General features: G+C 39.8%; 1 protein-coding gene across 1 annotated transcript in view; it reads right to left on the bottom strand.

The window, feature by feature from the left end:
* Positions 1–21,235, bottom strand: part of LOC308079054 (GTPase IMAP family member 8-like) — a gene marked incomplete at its 3' end in the record, with an annotated part of 48,387 nt that overhangs the window by 21,664 nt on the left and 5,488 nt on the right. The window contains exon 3 of the mRNA XM_080420390.1: positions 5,238–5,315. Within this exon, the coding sequence (XP_080276516.1) occupies positions 5,238–5,265 (28 nt within the window). The 5' untranslated portion in view covers positions 5,266–5,315. The remainder of the gene's footprint in view (positions 1–5,237; positions 5,316–21,235) is intronic.

Below are 21,235 nucleotides of genomic sequence, written 5' to 3' on the forward strand. Positions count from 1 at the left end.
GACATTTAAGTATTCTGGGATGGTCGCTTTATATTGAACTTATTACATGGGTGTTTAAATCGCTCCATTCTATGTTGGGATTGTGATAGTGAAATGTTGTGAAAAGTTAATGCATGATTTGACTCAAAAGTAGCTTGGATCACTCGGCTCATGTGTCGATGAACGCAGCTAGCTGCGAGAAGTTATGTAATTACTAAGCGGAGGAAAGAATCTTAACTAATGTAGATATTACTTGGAAGCAGTTTCTATCAGTATCTTATGGGTTTCTTAGATGTGGGGAATACTTTCTTGCACTGAAAGCTTTAACCCCTTGCATGACATTTCCATTCCTGTCTTCTCTTTCAGTCACATGTTTCAATTCCTCTTAAGCACTCTAAATCAGATTAATTATTCTTATGGAATATCAATTATGGGGGCGGCCATAGCTGAGTGGTTAGTGAGCCCGCCTAGGGAACCAGCTGGCCCTGGTTGCCCCAGGTTCGATTCCAGGCTATCCCAGCATATGTGCCGATGATATGAAATTTGTCCCTGAGCAAGACTCTTAACCCCAATTGCTCACAGGTTCTCATTGGAAACAAGACCGCAAGGACTTTCATGAACGACCTGTTAAAAGGAATTATCCTTTATCCTTAATTATTGTAAGAACTGATACCGCTTTATTCTAATGGAATATCAATTATTGTAAGAACTGATACCGCTTTTGTCCGTTCTCTTCTATGTCTCGCTACCTTCAACGGCGGTTAAATTCTGGGGGAGATGAACCTTGTTCGGATGTTGGGAGGGCCACGTCAAGGCTTGGTTCGCTGCCAGGAAGCAGGATGCCTTCAGATGTGGACCCAAGTTGTTCACTCCTTTCGGATCGGTGCTGCAACTCAGCATCATCTTTGGTTCCATCATTCACACTGAAAGCCATGGGTCGTTGGTCATCTGCTACTTATGAACGTTATATCCGTTAAATACGGGTGAAATTCTCGCAGCTCAAAAAGCCATGAGTGTAAATGTATGATCAATTATGAATAAATCAGGAGTTGCATAATTGATGTCATGTTAAGTTGCTCCTGCCAGAGCGCAGGTTGGGGGTCAGGTAAAACACTATAGCTTTGTCGTGTTATGGTCTCACGTACGCTATAGTGTGGTATTATGATGTTATGGTAACTTCATAGTATAGTTGGTCTTCATATTCTCAGTGGTTTAGGTTGGTAGACACATTTAACCCAAGGTATCGGTCGTGTCTGGTTCACGAATACCTCACGTGGTGGTAGGTACACATTTAACCCAAGGTATCGGTCGTGTCTGGTTCACGAATACCTTACGTGGTGGTAGGTACACATTTAACCCAAGGTATCGGTCGTGTCTGGTTCACGAATACCTCACGTGGTGGTAGGTACGGTTAACCCAAGGTATTGGTCGTGTTTGGTCTCACGTATACCTCACGTGGTAGGCTTGACCAAGGTACCTCACGTGGTAGGCATTGACCAAAGGTATTGGTCGTCACTAGAAATATAGCGTATTCCTTCTATATCAGGTCATCGTTCAGGCGAGCGGGACTTGCCTAAAGGGTTAGCATGGCTGCCATCATATAGAAGGAATTAGACAGTACAGTCTGTCTATACACTTGGTGTATTCCTTCTATATCAGGTCACCGTTCAGGCGAGCGGGACTTGCCTAAAGGGTTTCGCATGCTGCCATCATATAGAAGGAATTAGACAGTACCGTCTGTCTATACACATAGTTATTCATAATTTCATAGTTTATTTCCTTTAACATCAGAACACAGTTGTGTTTTGCCAAATGTGCATCTAATAGTTGCTGCAGCGCAGAATGTCGGCTTTAGATGTGAAGGGCATCATCGTATGCATTTAAAGGAAATGTGTCAGCACTGACAACTCACATAGTTAATTCATGTAATATATTCATTTATATCAAATGGATTAAATGAAGTGCGTCACTTTGATGCTTTAACTGATAAACATTCTCATATAGGTTAAGGCGTGGCACTGTATTGCTCACTGCAAGTGAGCGCGTGTTGGGGGTTGTGATGGAATGATCTGTGACATGTTTGCACAGGAATCTGTAATATCACATGAGCAGAGTCACACCGCCAAACTTGAATGCAATATCATTGCATATATGGGTTATGGTTAATATGGTAATAGTTAATAAATGGTTCATTAACTGTCTGGTTATTTCTGAGCTGAAGTGTCTAAATGAAATTCAGTGTAAACGTTAGTTCATGTAGACACGGAAGGCAGAATGTTTATATACTTCATTCATACTCCCCGTACCCCCCCATTCGCTAACAAGCTTATTCAGTTGTACTCCTTTAAGGCATACGTTCAACCCCTTGTCATTCTCATTTGCTACAAGCTAACTCACTCACGCCCTCATACCCACAGTGCATCTCAGGCGGTTCATTTAAGCAGCCTCTGTTCTCTGTTCATTCTATGTGTGTGGCTGTCAGTGCCGGTTGTACAGCTGTAGGTTTTCAAATTCCCTCCACCTCCCCGGCCTCCTCCCTGTGGCTTTTAGTTCATATTGGTTGATTCTGTGTATTGTACTGTGGTTCTATAGGTTGATTCTGTGTTGTACTGTGGTTCTATGATTCTGTGTATTGTACTCCGTGGTTCCATGATTCTGTGTATTGTACTGCGTTTTGGATTGTACTATGTTGTGGTTGTTTAATTATGCATTGATGGTTCAATGTTATGTTAAACTGTATTATGTTTCATGCTTTCTGTCTCTCCTCTGTCTCTCCCTCTCTCTTTTCCCCCGACACGGTCGAGGCAGAAGGCCGCCACCCTAGAGCCTAGGGTCTGCCTGACGTTTTCTCCCAGTTAAGAGGGAGTTTTTTCGTTGCCACTGTCGCTAATTGCTTGCTCAGGGTGGGATCGTCGGGTCTCTTCTCTACATGTAAAGTGTTGAGACAACTTTGTGATTTGACACTTTAATTGAATTGAATGCTCTGCTCTGGGGGTTGTGATGGAATGATCTGTGACATGTTTGCACAGGAATCTGTAATATCACATGAGCAGAGTCACACCGCCAAACTTGAATGCAATATCATTGCATATATGGGTTATGGTTAATATGGTAATAGTTAATAAATGGTAAATGGTTCATTAACTGTCTGGTTATTTCTGAGCTGAAGTGTCTAAATGAATTAGATTTCATAGATCAGCTTCATAGACTTGTTTAACAGCACCAGTGTTGGATTCATGTTAATGTGTATTTTCAGACATTTAACCACTTAAACCCTCAAAAGTAAACCTGACCTTTCACTCTGTACTTGGTCTGCTCTTTTTTCCCTCTACACCAAACCTCTTTGCCGAAAATAGCAGATCTGCAAGCTCTGTGAAGCATTGTGAGCTTGTAGATCTGCTAATTCTGGCTAAAGTTCCTCATCATCATGTATTTAACTCACGACCATGTTCACATGGAGCACAGATTCATAAATCATACAATACTTAACAATATTCATACAGACGTAGCAAAAGACATGGCAAGCATAATTTGAACAGAGGAAGAATGTTTTTCAGAAAAGCACCCAATTAACAAATAACCTTTGGCTTATCAGATTGCAGCATAACTATAATAATTTCAGCATAGATACTGTATAATACTTTGTCAGGTATTGTTGTCTAAAATGTATAATGTTAGTATTTTTGCACTCCAACAGAACGTGAAACTCATCTCCAACTCAGTTGTCATTACATAAATTGCATAACCTCTGGCTTCTTTCCAGACCTTTATATCTGCCATTAACCTTTGGAATTCTCGTGTTATGCATCCTGAAATTACAAATGGCCTGTCTGTACTTCTGGTTTTCACACAAAAGGTATTTTTCTCTTGTTTGCACTCGACATAAATGTCACATGATGTCATACTATTAAGTTCACTTTGCCACTTTTGCAAGAAGTGATCTTTCAACCTTTGTTTGACAGTTAGTTTCAACCAGTCAGAATAGGGATGCTGGGGTTAAAGCAGCACTATGTAACTTTTTAACAACTATATAGCATATTATGTCCCACAAAAAGTTACATGTTTAAGCAATAACAATCATCCTTCCATAAATGTATAGACTCAGGGGGGTCCCTGCTAGGGGCTTGACTGTATTACTATGTATAGGAGAGACAATGAGTTTCATCCTGGCATTTACCAAGACAGCAAGGCAGAACTGTCAGTCAAAGCGATGACTGGCCAATCACAGCGCATCCTGCCGGACATGCTTGCAGAGACTCTTGGGTAATGAAGTAAAAGACGTTGGCTGCCATGTTATTTGTGTGTCCATAGTGCTGCTTTAAAGGTTCGATGACATTCATTTTCACTTTTTATATTTTTTATGTTTTTTTTTGTGTTTTATGACCTCAATTACACCCAAAAAATCTGAACTTTGAACATTCAGTGGATTTTCTGTGGTCTGGGGTTTTCTGAATAATTAGGCTGAAAAGTAATCTGAGCTTGGCCCTTCGACAGTGAGGTCACAGTCGATTAATCCCGCCCACTCTCCTCCTCGCCCCTCCCCTCCCCTATCCTTTCCTTTGGGGGGGCGGAGCAGAGGCGATGATTGACAGGCAAAATCCCTCACCAGCGACACCCGCAGGCAAAGATTTCTTTTTTCATTGCAGTTGAAAAGGCTTTAGAAATGTGAGACAAAAACACCTACAGTGAATCACTGGAGTGGAATTTTCAGTTAAAACTTTTTGTACACGTTTGAAGGACCAGGACAAAGACTCTGAATGTGGTGTAAACATGAATGTCATGATACCTTTAATGTAAAAAAAACTAAATATCCTATCACAACTAGATTTGGCGGCCCCCCTGTAGTAACTCTGAGGACCCCCTAGGGGTCCCGGACCTCCTGTTGAAGACCCCAATGTGTGTATGTGTGCTGTAGTCACTGTGCAATCTGCTGTTGTTTTACTGTGGATTTTATGTATGTTTTATATGTGGAGCAATGGACCAAGAAAATGTCACATGAGGATAATAAAGTTGAATTCTGAAGTCTGAAGTAGATTGAGATGCTCACACAGACTAGCTAATGTGTAACCGACTGCGCCTGGTAGTGGCAGACCTGACTGGGATAAAAGTAACTGTCAAAATAATAAAAACAATAAAAGCAAAATGAAGGTTTGTGATGTGACTGAAAAATGTAATGTAATTGTCAACAGATTCAGTTAAAGTTCACCTATATTATTATTATATTATATATGTATGAGGTAACATCTGACTGGACTCACCAGGTGATGTAGTCAGTGATTCTGCCATAACATCATCCAGGTCAGTCTTCACTCTCACAAGCTGTATCCTAACTCCATCTGAATACAGATTAAAAGTTGAAAATAAGCTGAATTTCAACAAATAAGAAGAATAAGCGTACATTTGATTTCAACATGGCTCATTAACACAAACTGGTGTCCACAGTATTTTCATATAAATGATCAGGAAGACGTGAAAGAACTAGGTCTAGTTGTGTGTGTCTATGATGTAATGTGATGGAATGGAGGCCTTCCTCACCTGAACTGAACCTCAGCACATCAACACACAGGTGGGGAGGATGGGGGGGGTCACAGTTCACACCAGGGTTCTGGATTAAATTACCAAGAAAAAACACACATTATAGCTTAGATCACTGTTTCCCAAACAGTGGTCATTATTGTTGTTTCCTAAATGTTGTCATAATTATTATCTTAAAGGATTTTCTGAAGATTTCCACAAAAATTCACACATTTTCATTGAAAAACAAAGTAAAACGAGTTGAAAACAAAGTAAAACGTTTTTCTAAAATAATTTCATATCTGATGGGGGAAACACATTTCATAAAATAAACACAAAAAGTGAATCAGGTTTCCATCTCATTCCCTCTCTGTATAAACTACATTCTCTGGTTGCGTGCCTAAAGAGTCTTACGATTAAAACAATAATTAGATTACAAAACAAATTAATAAAATTAACAAGTGCATGCAACACACATTATAGCGTAAATCACTGTTTCCCAAACAGTGGGTCAGGAACCATTTTCGTGGGTAGCGAGTGAATATCCCTTTATTTTTAGTTTCCTAAATTATTGTTATTATTTTAAAGGATTTTCAAAAGATTTCCACAAAAAAATCACAAATTCTTTCCAAATTCAAGCTTTTTTCAAAAATAACTTTGTGATTAAAAAGAAAAAAAATGTCCAGAGGGTGCAAGCTGCCTCACGCTACAGAAACAGGAGATGGGCTCCTGCCTTATGGGCCACATGGCTCGGCAAGGCTTACTTTTTAATCAAAGAAATTCCCTAAATTAGAAAACAAATGTTTAAGAAGTAATGAAAATAGCAGATCTGCAAGCTCGCAATGCGGCGCGAAGCGACGTGTTGTGAGCTTGTAGATCTGCTATTTTCACTAGTTTGGGTCCCGGGCAAAACTTCTGATTTCTCTTTTGATAAATATGGAAATCATCAAGATATTAATCTTGATGATTACTATTATTGATCAAACACATCTTCTGATTAAAAGTCATTTTGTTTAATTCATTATTTTCTGTTGTCTTTACTTACCAATGGATTCTTCCTCTGGTTGAAGGACAGGAGAAGAAGTAAAGTAGAATGATGAGAGACCAGATCTGATCAACTGTAGATAGGATGTCAAATGGACAATCATTAACAGGTATCATGATTCCTGCAATAAAGAAACATTCTGTCATATTCAAAAGGAAAATTAAAGTTACCAGTAAAACCATGAAACATAACTTTAACTGACAATGTGCCTAAAGTCCAAAGTGTAGCAGTACAGCAATTTGAATGCTTTCAAAATCATTATTATATGAACTATACTAAAAAAGTTCTTAAGAGGGAGTGCCAGGTGGCTCAGCTAATTAGTGCACATGACCATTATTCTCTTTGTGAGTGAAAGGAATCTGACCCTGGCCTTGTCTCTCATGTCTCTCTACCCTGACCTATCAGAAATAAAGCATAAAATGAGAAAAAAATTAAGTAAAGTTAATCGGAATATACGATTCTTATCCTTGGAACTACTGTTTGTAGTCCTCGAAGTGAGTTAGAAAAAGATTCCCTCACAAGATTGCATCTCTCTCTCTCTCTCTCTCTCTCTCTCTCTCTCTCTCTCTCTCTCTCAATGTATGCAGAAAATAAAGTCTGGTAACATACAGTAATCTTAAGATACTTTCATGTCTGGGCATTTTATAGTTTTTAATATGTAGTAGCCCTGTCGTCATATTAAAGGCTTTTTAACTAAGTCTTTGCTCGAGATGGAACCCCCCTTCATCTGAGTTTCATGTTTTGTTCTGTGAAATACAATGCACCTGTTTGTCTTATAATTGCCTGCCTGGCTATTATTAAGAAAATATATACGCTACAGTAGGCTATATGTAGCCTATATCAAAGTCCTTTGTTTACAACAAAGCTTTTTTTTCTTAATACCCAATGCAAAAAATCCTTTGGAAATGTGCCATAGGAACCAGCATTAGAATCAGAATGGTGGAGGAAACCTCTGGTTCAGCTTTTATGGTTGATTGGTTGAATGTCTGTGTATTCAATTCATCAAGACATTTAAAGACATACAATAACATACAATAAATCATCAACACGAGGAGCAATTAAAGTATATGTACAGAAGGTCAAATCTGGTGTCAAGCTTAGAAGACTTGTCTAGGACCAGTTGCAGATTGCAGACAGGTGCTCCGTTATGTAGAAAAATAATAGTATATAAAAGGCTACAGTAAAGTAGATAATACATATTTATCAGCCTGAATGTCTGATTTTACAGTCATTATCTGATAAAAAAAAACCTTTAAAAGTCCAGTACCATCAAGAAACAGATGAATAATGATTGTATATAATGTTTTACACACAGAAATGTTTTGGTTTGGTTAAAGTCACATTATAATAACATAATGACAACCACACATACAACCAAACATAGGACCAGGAAACAAGTCCCCGGTACTTTGTTGTGTTATCCTTTTAGCTCAAATGTCTGACTGTACATCGTGCTGTTTACATTTCTGTCTAATAAATTCAATCAACACACACACACACACACACACACACACACACACACACACACACACACACACACACACACACACACACACACACACACACACACACACACACACACACACACAGTCTCACTGGCTGTGGTTCTCTTTTCAACATGAGGGGTCCTAGTCTAGGGGTTCTAGGGTCTCCTGTTCTCAACATGAGGGGTCCTAGCCTAGGGGTTCTAGGGTCTCCTGTTCTCAACATGAGGGGTCCTAGTCTAGGGGTTCTAGGGTCTCCTGTTCTCAACATGAGGGGTCCTAGTCTAGGGGTTCTAGGGTCTCCTGTTCTCAACATGAGGGGTCCTAGCCTAGGGGTTCTAGGGTCTCCTGTTCTCAACATGAGGGGTCCTAGTCTAGGGGTTCTAGGGTCTCCTGTTCTCAACATGAGGGGTCCTAGCCTAGGGGTTCTAGGGTCTCCTGTTCTCAACATGAGGGGTCCTAGTCTAGGGGTTCTAGGGTCTCCTGTTCTCAACATGAGGGGTCCTAGCCTAGGGGTTCTAGGGTCTCCTGTTCTCAACATGAGGGGTCCTAGTCTAGGGGTTCTAGGGTCTCCTGTTCTCAACATGAGGGGTCCTAGTCTAGGGGTTCTAGGGTCTCCTGTTCTCAACATGAGGGGTCCTAGCCTAGGGGTTCTAGGGTCTCCTGAACAGGACACAGGGGAATAATAATAATAATAGCCAACGTATAAATGGATAAAGTGGTTAAAATGATTGTGATGATGTTAATTACTTTTGCTGGGGACCCCCTGGAACCCCCCCAAGGACTCCTGGGGGTCCCCGGACCCCACCTTGAGAACCAATGCACCAGGGCCTGCTGACGCGCGCCGAAAATAGATGATCTACAAGCTCACAATGTTGTCTGTGATGTGCCAAGTGGAACGTCGGCATTCCCAACGCACATCGTTCCCAAAGCCTAGTCAGTTCAAACTGAAATGGAGAAACTTCTTGGCTTCAAAATAATGAAAGACCCTCTAAAATGTATGTATGCTTAGAGTTGCGTAGACTGGAGCCAATAGGAAATGATGGTAGGATCATGTGGAATGTCTTGGCAAGATGAATATTCACCACCAATATGATAGAATAAATCAATGTCTGTGCTTAATGCTTCCCGGCATGGGATTCAAATCTGATTTGCACAAATCAATTTCTATGCGTTTTGGGTTTTTCGCTGATCAGACCATGATAAAAACAATCTGATTCCAATCTGTATAGCCTATAGGCCAATAAAGATCTGATTTGGGGTTGCCAGTGTGTAGCCAGATGATTGGAGATCTCTGCCTGCTGAAACATCTGGTGTCATCTAAATTCAATGTATGGGAAGAAACAGTGGCGAGAACAGCCACTAACCTACATCTACTGCTTTGAAAACCAGCCCTGATACTTATTATGAAGGATAACCCTAAAGTCTAGGCATTCATTCTGCAATGAAATTTATTCTTACATTTCTGAATAGTTTCCGTCCAGTTCTGGGCCCCTAAATTGAATTTAAATGTCCCTAGACCATTCAGTAGGTGGAGATCTCAGATCCTCTCCAGTTATACTATTATATACCTAAGTGATAACGTTATGACAGTTCATTCATGCTGACATCAGTCCAGTATGTCAACGGTTTCTAAACTTCTCAGGCTGTGACCCCCCAAAGGCCAAAACAATCCTGTTTGAACTGACAAGCACTTGAATTGTAGGAGTTGAGGCATTACATTTAGTTTAACTCGGTTCCATAGATAAATATCGTGAAATCGGCTATTAAAAAAAACAATGTACTATTAGGTAATATTTGGCAATTTGGCCAATGTTTGACAAATTTTCATACTATAATGTGTTGGTTACTTTTGACGTAGTAATGTCTTATTTGTTGTTGTTTTTTATTTTATTTTAGAGGTATTAAAAAGGTCTTAAAAGTCTTGAGATACCCTGTATACACTGGTTTGTTTACTGTTGAGTGAGAAAACAATGTTGCACATTAAGCTAATCATCTGGGGACCCCCCAAAATCATTTGGGGACCCCCCTGAGGGCCCGACCTCCAGTTTGAGAACCATTGCAGTATGTCAACTAGAAAGGGGTGCTCTGTAGAGAGCACATCTCCACCAGGGGTCATGTCCTTCAGCGCTCCATCTTTTTGTCTGTCCAGATCATTGTGATGAGGCTTTGGGGTTGTGAACGTGTATGAAATGTTTCAGGGTGATGGAGGACAGGCAGGTATATAATAAAGGACCGTTATTACATCATTACGGTGCAACAGTGAACACATTGAAAAGTAGTGCAACATGTTGTCATCACTAGGACAAAATATAACGTTATAGTTTAACTGCTTGTGCTGCAGGAAAGAAGTAACACTCACTACAGGGTCAATACAAAGCTTTACTAGTTAAAAAACAGATAGTTTTACAGGATTAAAGCTTTACCAGTTAACCAGATAGTTTAACAGGATCAATACAAAGCTTTTCACAAGTAGTTTAACAGGATCAATAAAAAGCTTTGAAAGCTAACCAGATGGTTTAACATAATACAAATCTTTACTAGTTAACCAGATAGTTTAACAGGATCAATACAAAGCTTTTCACAACGTAGTTTAACAGGATCAATTCAAAGCCTTAACCAGATAGTTTAACAATCAATACAACGTTTTACTAGTTAACAACATAATTATACAAGTTCAATACAAAGCTTTACTAGTTATGTATGCAGGATGCTGTCATGTGCAGGACGCATACAACAGCAGGTGCTTAAGCAGGGCACAAAGGATTATGAAGGACAAACAACACCCCAGTAACGGACTGTCTGTGACGATGTGGAATGAATGGCAACCGTGTGAGGAGTCTCAACGCCTGGGGCTTTTTTTTGCTGAAAGACATAAAACATACACACAAAAACAACAATCATCAAAACAAAAGGAATTCAATCTGCAAATATTCCCTTGTTTGGCTCACACTGTTACTTGCAATAATAACTTGCATAATGCACATTATGGTGTTCTAAATAATAACCACATACTAATATAATTCACACCCTATAGTCTGCACATTTCCCATTGCTGCTAAAAGTGTTTGACTTTTACCTGTACTATTGCCAATTTTATTATCATTATTATTTTGTGCGTATTGTATTGTTTTTAGCAGTCTTGTGGAACATGTCACACCAACATTTCACTGCTTGTAACTGTATCAGTGAGCGACAAAATAATATATTCTGTCTTGAACCAATTTTACAACGTCGATATTTATGTTCAAATCATGTGATTGACAGATGAATATCGTTGTTGTCGGGCAGAAACCTCTCATCTCCACATCCTAACTTTGTGTTTTTCCGTAAATTAATTCCCTACGTGATCATACCACAGCGTCACACAAAAGCATCAAAAGTAGAAGATCCACAAGCTCGTAACGTGGCGCGAAGCGATGCATGAGCTTGTAGATCTGCTACTTTTGAATTTGAATCCTGAAAAGCAACAGTTTTAGACATGAGGTTTCCACCCGACAGAGACGAAATATTAAAATCCAAAGTGTTTTTAAAATTCTTACATCATGACAATGCTCTCAGCTGGGCCAGCATGATGAATCTTTTCCAGACTTTTTTGTTTTGCATTTTTCTGCTTCTGTTTTTTCAGCTTGGTTTCTGGCCTTATTCTTGTATTCGTTCTCCTTGTTCTCCCATTTATCATGATATTGTTTAAAAATGTTCTGTCGTTCCTCTTCTTCTTTTCGTCTTTTTTCAGCCTCTTCTCTTCTTTTGTTCTCATGTCTTTCTCTTTCATGATCAAGTTCTTTCTGAAGCCTTGTTATTTTCTTCTGTTTGTTTTCTCTTCTCTCTTCATCCTCCTGGCCTCTTTTATTCCACCATTCTTTTCTGTCCTTCTCCCAAGCCTCATGTTGTTTTTTCATTTCTTCTCTCTCATTTTCCAATATTCTCTCCTTTTCTTCTGATGCTGTTTTCTTCTCTTTCTCCAAGGCCTCATATTTTTCTTTCCACTCCTTTTGTTTCATTTCATCCTCTTCCTGTCTTTTTGTTTCCTCCTCTTTTCTTTTTTCCTCTTCTTTCTCTCTTTCCTCATGCACTTTCTTGATATAATCCTCCTTTTCTTTCAGTTGTCTCTTTCTTTGTTTTCTCTCGTTTTTAATTTCATATTTCTGCTCTTCCATCTTTCTTGTCATTGCTTGGATTTCTTCCTCATATTTGTTTGTCAGGGCCTCCTTCTCTTTCTTCATCTCATCTTCCATCTCTTTTAGAATCTTCTGCACTCTTTTTTGAATGGCTGCTTCTGCCTCCTGGAACATCTCTGTGGTGTAGCACCCCTTACGATTCTCCTTCACCATCGCCGCAACCTTCATCAGCAGATCACTGACTTGTTTACGATTGTCTTTCTCAAGGTTGTTGAAGACGTGATATCTTCCTCTACACTCAGCAATCAGCTGCTTTAATGAATCATCGTCTTCGATGTACTCCTCAATGGACTGATCATCACGCTCCAATGTGTCTCCTCCTGTGAAAAGAATGATGGTGAACCTTTTGGAATTCTTTCCAAAGACAGTCTGGATCATCTTCACTGTCCCTTTCTCCTCTGATGTGTACCGGCCAATTTGTAACACCAACACAAACACATGAGGCCCCGGGGCCAGCATATTGATGCATTTTACCACCTCCTGTTGAACAGCTTCATGGGACAGACTTGTATCATACAAACCAGGTGTGTCAACTACAACAACAGGACGACTGTCTACCTCTCCCTGTTCTTTCTGGCAACGCTTTGTGACAGAAGATGGCCTGGATTTGGACTCAAATCTCTTCTCACCCAGAATAGAGTTTCCTGAAGAGCTCTTCCCACAACCGGTCTTCCCAATCAGCACTATCCTGAGATCACTGCTCTGACTGTCATCATCACCTGGAATACCTTTCAGCGTCTGAAGTTCAGCATGTTGCCTGGCGTTGTGTTCTTCCAGTCGTTTATTCTTTTCAAACTGGGCCTTGGTAAACATTTCTCTTGTGAAGCAGAGTGGTTTCCCCTCCAGAGGTGTTCGCTTTATTACAGCATCCAACACTTCAGGAACTTGTTTGCTGTCCTTCATGTTGAAGACAATGTATCGGCCTCCACAGCTCTGACACAACTCCTGGATGTCTGTGTCTTTACCTACAAAGTTGGCAACAACTGGATCGGTTGGAACTGAATGTGTAGCCAACAGAACCATGGTGAAGTCATTTACTTGAGGGCTGAATACATCCTGGATGCGCTGTATCTCTCCCTTATCTTCATCGGTAAGGGGACCCGCAGGAACGACCAGCACAAAGGCATGAACCCCCTCAGGATCACAGAGAGAGACAGATCTGAAAGCGTTGTCAATCACTGCCTCCTTAGGTGTTTCATAAAAGGCAGGCAGGTCCACCAGGGTCACCCAGTATCCACACACCTCCGCCTGTCTCTTTAGACACTCTGTAGAAGAACTAGACTCTGGGTTGTACTGGGTCTGACCCAGAATAGCTGTGCTTGCAGAAATCTTCTCATCTCCTCTTCTGCCACACAGCACCAGGTTCAGATGAGGGTTGGACTTTGGTGTCATGGTGGGTCCACCTTTAACGTAGGTGAGGTGGCTTCCTCTGTTGTCAATCACAATCTTCTCAATCTTCTCCATCAGTGATGATCGGTCATCTTCAGTCATCCTGTAATGTCTTCCTCCAACGTCTCCAATGATCTGATTTACGGAGAGGTTATACCTGTCGCTGTCATGTCCCTTTTTTGTTGTGATGATCATTGTGTTGTTCCAGGCCTCTGGTTGAAGGAATTGCAGGAGGAAGTTCAGTGTGTCTCGGTCTTCCTGCCTGAATTCAGAAGGCTTCAATAACATTAGGATCACATTGGGTCCAGGTGAACAAAGAGATGCACACTTCTCAATTTCCTGTATAACATATAGAACAGACATATTGAAGAGGTCTGGGGTTTTCACTACTGTGACAGACTGTCCCTGCCACTCCCCATCTTCTGGCAGTCCCAATTTTCTCTGTTGGAAGTAAGAACCACGTTTCCCTGTAATTAAGTTACAAAGTGTAGTCTGTTTGTCTTCTTGTTTCCCAAGAAGCACAATCCTGAGTCCAGAAGCTAAAAGAAAGAGTTAATAGTTAAAAAATAAAATATATTTTCATAATTTTCAGCAAATTCATTTAATACATTTCATTCAGCAAATAAATGTATATACAGATTAGAGTCATGTTAACTAAATGTTATCATTTATAGATAGATAGCCAATTAATGTTGAGTTGGATCCACAGGGAAACTCATTAATCTATCCATGAGATCCGTGTGTGTGTATGTGTGTGTGTGTGTGTGTGTGTGTGTGTGTGTGTGTGTGTGTGTGTGTGTGTGTGTGTGTGTGTGTGTGTGTGTGAGCGTACGTGCGTGCGTGTCTATCCACAGCTAATCTTGCAAACTACAAGGATCTCCTCAATTCCCAAATTCTCACAGCGTCGCAAAGTGACACCATGACACAATCGTATCATGGCACTTGACCAAGCAGTTGTATTTGACGAGTTGGGATGAGAAAGTGTTGGTTTTCCACTCTCAATAGGAAGGAAGATTTAAGATAACTAAAAGTGGACCAAACTCCTAAAGGTTAACTTACAGACAACATGGAGGTTAGCCATACCAGATGCCAAAAAAACATATTCTTAAAAAGATTATACTATTATGTTATAGAATCATTTGTATTCAGGGGGCACGGTGGCGCAGTCGGTATCGCGCTGTCGCCTCATAACTAGAAGGTCCTGGGGTTTGATTCCCGCTGGGGATACTGTGGGCGTGTTCGCTTCCACGTCATCAGTGCCCATACCCTAGGTGGGGTTGGTGAAAGGGCCTATCTGTGTGGAATTTGCATGTTCTCCCCGTGTCCCCTAGGGTAGGTACCCTCACAAAAAACATGCAGTAATCCTGGTCTCTATACTGCCTCCCCCTGGTCAGCCGGGGCACCTCATGGAGGGGAAAGGAACTGTTTGGAATAACGTGTTCCTTCCATGCGCTACGTCCTACTGGGGAAACTCCCCCGTCAGGTGATAAGAAGCGGCCTGCTGCTCACTCCTCATGCATTGAAAGAAGCATGAGCTCAGTCCGGGGCTCTCCCCAGGCTGGCAGAGGGAGAGTGGCGCCCAGGATTACAGTTTAGGATTACCCAGGATCAGTGATGCTATGCTCATTTGGGATGTGCTTACACTGTATTTTAATGACGTGACGCGCACGTCACTTAACACCTACACTTCAGGTCATACAATGGACAATTGATATGCATCTAGGCTAATTCCTATGTTAATGTACCTGGTGTGAGTCGGGAGCCTTTGTAAACTTTGTTGAGGTGTGAATTTAAACTCGTTTTAAATCTATGCATGTGCCTGCGCGTGCTCCTGGTCAAATAGGTTCCTGCACGCCGTGCAAGGCCGTCCCATGAGCATAGCACCCCTGCCCAGGATTACAGTTTAGGCACTTGGCACTGGGTGAAAAAAAATGGTTACAAAAATTGTGGGATAAAAATAAAAAAAAATAAAAAATCATTTATATTCATTATGTACCAATCACATTATCATAACTATGCCGTCCTGCACTTACCAGCAGCTCTCACTGGACCCGAGCTCACAGCTTGTCTTGGTCTCATACTGGCATGAGCAACTTGGCCCAATCGTGTCAACAGCTCTGGAAGTTCAAGGTTCTTCTGCTGTAAATGTCTGTACCTACATTTTCTGATCATTTCATGTAGTGGAGGATGCTCCACTACGTTTAACATGTGACCTGCACTCTGATTTTTGGGTGTTGACATAAATACATATGAGTGATCAAATGAGCGATCGCTGAATTCTTCAAGAACGTTCTGTAGCTTGAGTCTTTGCCTTTGAGTGAAGTCTTCAGGCTGAAGCACCAGTAGAAACACATGAGGTCCAGGTTCAGAACATGTCACACAGCTTTGGACCTTCTGTGACAGTTCTTTTTGTGAGATGTTGGGATCTAGAAGGTCTGGAGTGTTGATGACCACCATCTGTGTGTTCTCTACCTGACCACTAACTCTAATACAGTCGTCCAGAACATCATCGAATGCAGTCTTTCCCAGTAGGAGGTTCCCAACTGCATTCCTGTCTGACTGGTTGTTCCCCAGAAGTACAACACTCACTGAAATGAAAACAGTCCATTAAAACATTACAGGTTGAAACTAAAGAAGCTAATTGTTCTTAACATTAAACCCAGATTCGCCCATCCAACATATCTTCCCAGGAGCATAATAATAAATATAAACTGTTATGACTTTTCGCTGAATTATCTTTGGACGTCACAAACTCACACTTCTGCACTCAGATTTATTAGATTACATTATTGTTAAAATAAGTGTTAAATAGCCATCTATACATTCTGATTGTAATCATTGCTATAGAGTGTTTGTTCAGTAAAAGGGGTCTCCAAGTCTCTCCAGCTCTTTAGTAAACAGAAAATACATTTTAATCAAACCAGGATAGAGAACTCATACAGGATACAGAATAAAAAAAGTGAAATTGTAAGTGATGACACAAAGAAATGAGCAGAAAAAAATGGAAATGGAACACTGTAATAAATGGGTACTCTCTCCTGATTGGCTGAAATTGACAACCCACCTGAAAATGTATTTTCTGTTTAATGAAGTGCTGGAAAAACAAGGAGACCCCCTGTTATTGAACACACATTCTATCCACAAGTTTCCTAATGAGTTTACTGGGGAAAAGCGGGTGTGTTCATTTTGAGCATCACTTCCTATTGTCACTCATTCAATTAATTTGAGGGATCAAATCAGTCAACAATCATGTGGGAACACAACCTGACAGAAATCCGAAATAAAGGGTCAAATTAGTCTGCATGCTTCCTCCCTCCACACAACTGATTCAAATCACTTAAATAGCACCATAATCCCCATGCAGATATTCAGGTGTCACAGCACCTGTTGCCATGTCTGCTTATTAGCGACTTTTGGCTTGTTTTTCTGTTAAGTCGCTTTTAAATATTGGTAGTTTGCGGTTTGCGTTTATTTGGCCTCGTTTCTAAAGTGTAGTTGCTCATTTGGGCTTGCTTCCTAATAATGTTTAAACCACTTGCTTCCCACATTTTTTTCATGCCAAGGACCCCCAGATTAAGATGTAATACGGTAATTTCACTGGTTGACTACTGAGGCTGTAGCGATTAAAAGTGTCCCATTAGTTTGATTTGTCCTTTTTAATGTGACATATCTGCCATCTCAATATACAACCCACTATGAATATACTGTAATATACTCCATCAGTGTGTCAAAAGTGCTAGCGTCCGAAATCTAAGGTTTAAGTGGTCGCATGGTATATACGTCACAGACGCATCCCTTGTAGGTTTTCAATACCCAGATACGTTTGTGTCTCTCATGTATCATTTTAGGATATTTATTTTGGACAATTATCCAAACAGCATCTTGCAAGACTAATTGTATATTAATACTAACCTGGAGAATTCCCTAAGTAGTTGAATATGTCAGAATACTGTATGTCACTCCTCCATTTAGTTGGGTTATTTCCCCATACATTCAGGCAAGTTAATACAACAGCGGTAAAACCACACATTTAAATTTTTCATGTACCGTTGGAGCTCCGCGGTAGGTAGAAAATTAATATAAGCCTATGAGATGTTGAAAATATAGACATGAACAAAGTCAGTCGGGATTGATTGATTGAAATTTTTCAGGCAAAAAAATGTAACATCACAATTACATTTATAATACTTTGTCTAAAAGGTCCGTCTAAAAAAGTCCTTGCGGACTTTGGTATTCATTTCATAGACAAAGGCTCGTAAAGGCAGTGACTACTTGTCTGTCTACCATCTCCCCTCTGCTGTGTTAACATTATGGGTAACCCATTAAAGTGGAAATTAAATGTGAAACACATCAACAATTGAGAAAACAAGAAGATATGTTGATAACGACACTCTATACATTTGGAAACATATTTTTTATTCAACTCTATATCGTCTCCAGTTCATGTAGGATCATTTTAAAAGTAGGCTAACTCTCATATCCTATCTCTCATAGAGATTGCATTGACAACTGCAGTACATCGTTCTCCCGGACCTCGAGTGGGTGAGCTGCCTCAATTGTGGGTGTGAATTTGTAGGAGGCCGTGTGTCTCTATAGACCCCTTAAGACGACGTCACACTGATAAGAACCAGTATGCGTGCGCAGGCCGGCACCAAATGAAACCCATTCTGTCATGTCTCACTAGGACGCGCCTCACCTGTGCGTCCAGTCTCAATGTGGGAAACAAATTGGACTGGAGTTAAACTACAGCTAATAGTAGTCGTAGACTAGTATGACCCTTTGATTTCTGATTTCTGTCAGGTTGTGTTCCCACATTATTATTGACTGACACAGATCACTCAAATGAATTGAATGAGTGACAACAGGAAGTGATGCCCAAAATGGGACTCATGGGCTCATGGGACACTGAAAACTACCTTTAACCTTTTAACCATTCAATATTTGTTCTAACAAATAACTATCACTCACCCTACCTTTATCATTGCAAAGTACAGGTGAATGAATTATGTAAATTTCAGAGCAAATTGTAAAACTACAGCAGATGGTAAGTAAAAAATACTGGTGTGTTTTTTTTCGATAGCAAAATGACAAATCTTCTACAAATGAAACACCACAACAAAACAGCTGTGATTCACTTCAGCTTTACTCACTGAAAGGAGGTAGATTCAAGCTGTTGCTCCGTTTCAGAGGTTTCTCACCCTGGCCATCTGTAACGATAGAATATAGACAAAAAGATAATTATATCAATATAGGTTGTCATTTATATTAGTGCCTCTATTCTGTGGTGTATGTCTTTTCCAATTACCTGTCATATAATATGGATACACTGTAATCACTTGAAGTAAATCATTGACCAATATTTCCATCATTACTTTCCAATGTTTGTGTGTGTGTGTGTGTGTGTGGATAGATATACCCACACTATGAACTTCTGCTGGTTTAAGATCTTGCAGCCTGTCATGATTGTCAGTTGTGATTTTGAATATTTATTTAATTGTGGGGCAGAGCCCAAAGAAGGAGGAAATACATAAAACTGGGTGTTCTTTGCTTCCACCCCTTTTTCACCAAATACACAATAGGTTAATTGCATAGTATTTGTTTTATTCACTATGGGAGTCAACAGTGTATTATTGCTGCCTGCCTAGGCATGACGGTCACATGCACGTGGGTTTACTGTTGCCTTGAGTTATCATCAATGTGCTCCACATATGAACTACTGTTCTATTTACTATGAACTACTGGAGAGATGGTTTATCCATCGTATATGGAATTAATGGCCATATACGTAATTCAGAATATTCAAGGTTAATTTCTAAATTACATATATGGCCCTTAATGTATCATGATTCTGTTTTAGTTTCCTGTTTATTATACAACTGTAGGTTTTTCCTTGTTTTAATTTCTTCTCTTAGATAAATGATTAATCAAATTATTATAGAGAGCCTGCTACAAAGATCAACTGTGATCAAAGGTTACAACACGCATACACCACATAATGACGTTATTATAGACAATCTAAATGTTACTTCAGGGACTGTGTAATTTCAAAGAACATGAAATTGCAGCATGGAATGTACTTTTTATGTAAACTTGTCTTATCTGTGTGATTGTAAATGCAACACAGGACCATGTTAGACTGCAGCCAAACCAACACAACTCAATATTCTGCAACAGTCTGTAAAACATGATAAAGGTGTCCATCAACTGTTACTTTATATCTAACTTGACCATTAAGTGATGAACTGGTTTTATTAGATGTTATTGTTTTACTCTGGTCTCATTGTGATTTAATAAAGGGGTCTTCAATGTGTTTTTCAGGCCAAGGACCCCCTAGCTGAGAGAGAGATGAAGCTTTGATTTCTGATTTCTGTCAGGTTGTGTTCCCACATTATTATTGACTGACACAGATCACTCAAATGAATTGAATGAGTGACAACAGGAAGTGATGCCCAAAATGGGACTCATGGGCTCATGGGACACTGAAAACTACCTTTAACCTTTTAACCATTCAATATTTGTTCTAACAAATAACTATCACTCACCCTACCTTTATCATTGCAAAGTACAGGTGAATGAATTATGTAAATTTCAGAGCAAATTGTAAAACTACAGCAGATGGTAAGTAAAAAATACTGGTGTGTTTTTTTTCGATAGCAAAATGACAAATCTTCTACAAATGAAACACCACAACAAAACAGCTGTGATTCACTTCAGCTTTACTCACTGAAAGGAGGTAGATTCAAGCAGGGACCCCCACTACATATGTATAAAATTGTGTTGCAGTTTAAACTTTTTCATAGATTTCATAGATCAGCTTCATAGACTTGTTTAACAGTCACTCATCAATGTTGGATTCATGTTAATGTGTATTTTAAATGTTGGATTCATGTTAATGTGTATTTTCAGACGTTTAACCACTTAAACAGTCAATACTTTCACTCTGTACTTGGTTGGCTCTTTTTTCCCTCTACACCAAACCTCTTTGCCGAAAATAGCAGATCTGCAAGCTCTGCGAAGCATTGTGAGCTTGTAGATCTGCTATTTGTGGCTAAAGTTCCTCATCATCATCATCATGTATTTATGATTATGGAGCACAGATTCATAAATCATACAATACATAACAATATTCATACAGACGTAGCAAAAGGCATGGCAAGCATTATTTGAACAGAGGAAGAACGTTTTTCAGAAAAGGACCCAATTAACAAATAACTTTTGGCTTATCAGATTGCAGTAATAAAATTAATTTCAGCAGAGTTATACTGTATAACTTTAGCAGGTATTTAATGTCTAAAATGTACAACAGAACGTGAAACTCGATTGTCATTACAACTGCATAACCTCTGGCTTCTTTCCAGCCCTTTATATCTGCCAGTAACCTTTGGAATTCTCGTGTTATTCATCCTGAAATTACAAATGGTCTGTCTGTACTTATTATTATTTTATTTGTTATAACTTCAACTCTCGTTAGCACTCGACATAAATGTCACATGATGTCATAAGTTCACTTTGCCACTTTTGCAAGAAGTGATCTTTCAACCTTTGTTTGACAGTTAGTTTCAACCAGTCAGAATAGGGATGCTAGGGTTAAAGCAGCACTATGTAACTTTTTAACAACTATATAGCATATTAAGGCCCACAAA

This window comes from Gymnoscopelus braueri (genome assembly GCF_963280865.1).
Source record: "Gymnoscopelus braueri genome assembly, chromosome: 22".
NCBI classification, from domain to species: domain Eukaryota; kingdom Metazoa; phylum Chordata; class Actinopteri; order Myctophiformes; family Myctophidae; genus Gymnoscopelus; species Gymnoscopelus braueri.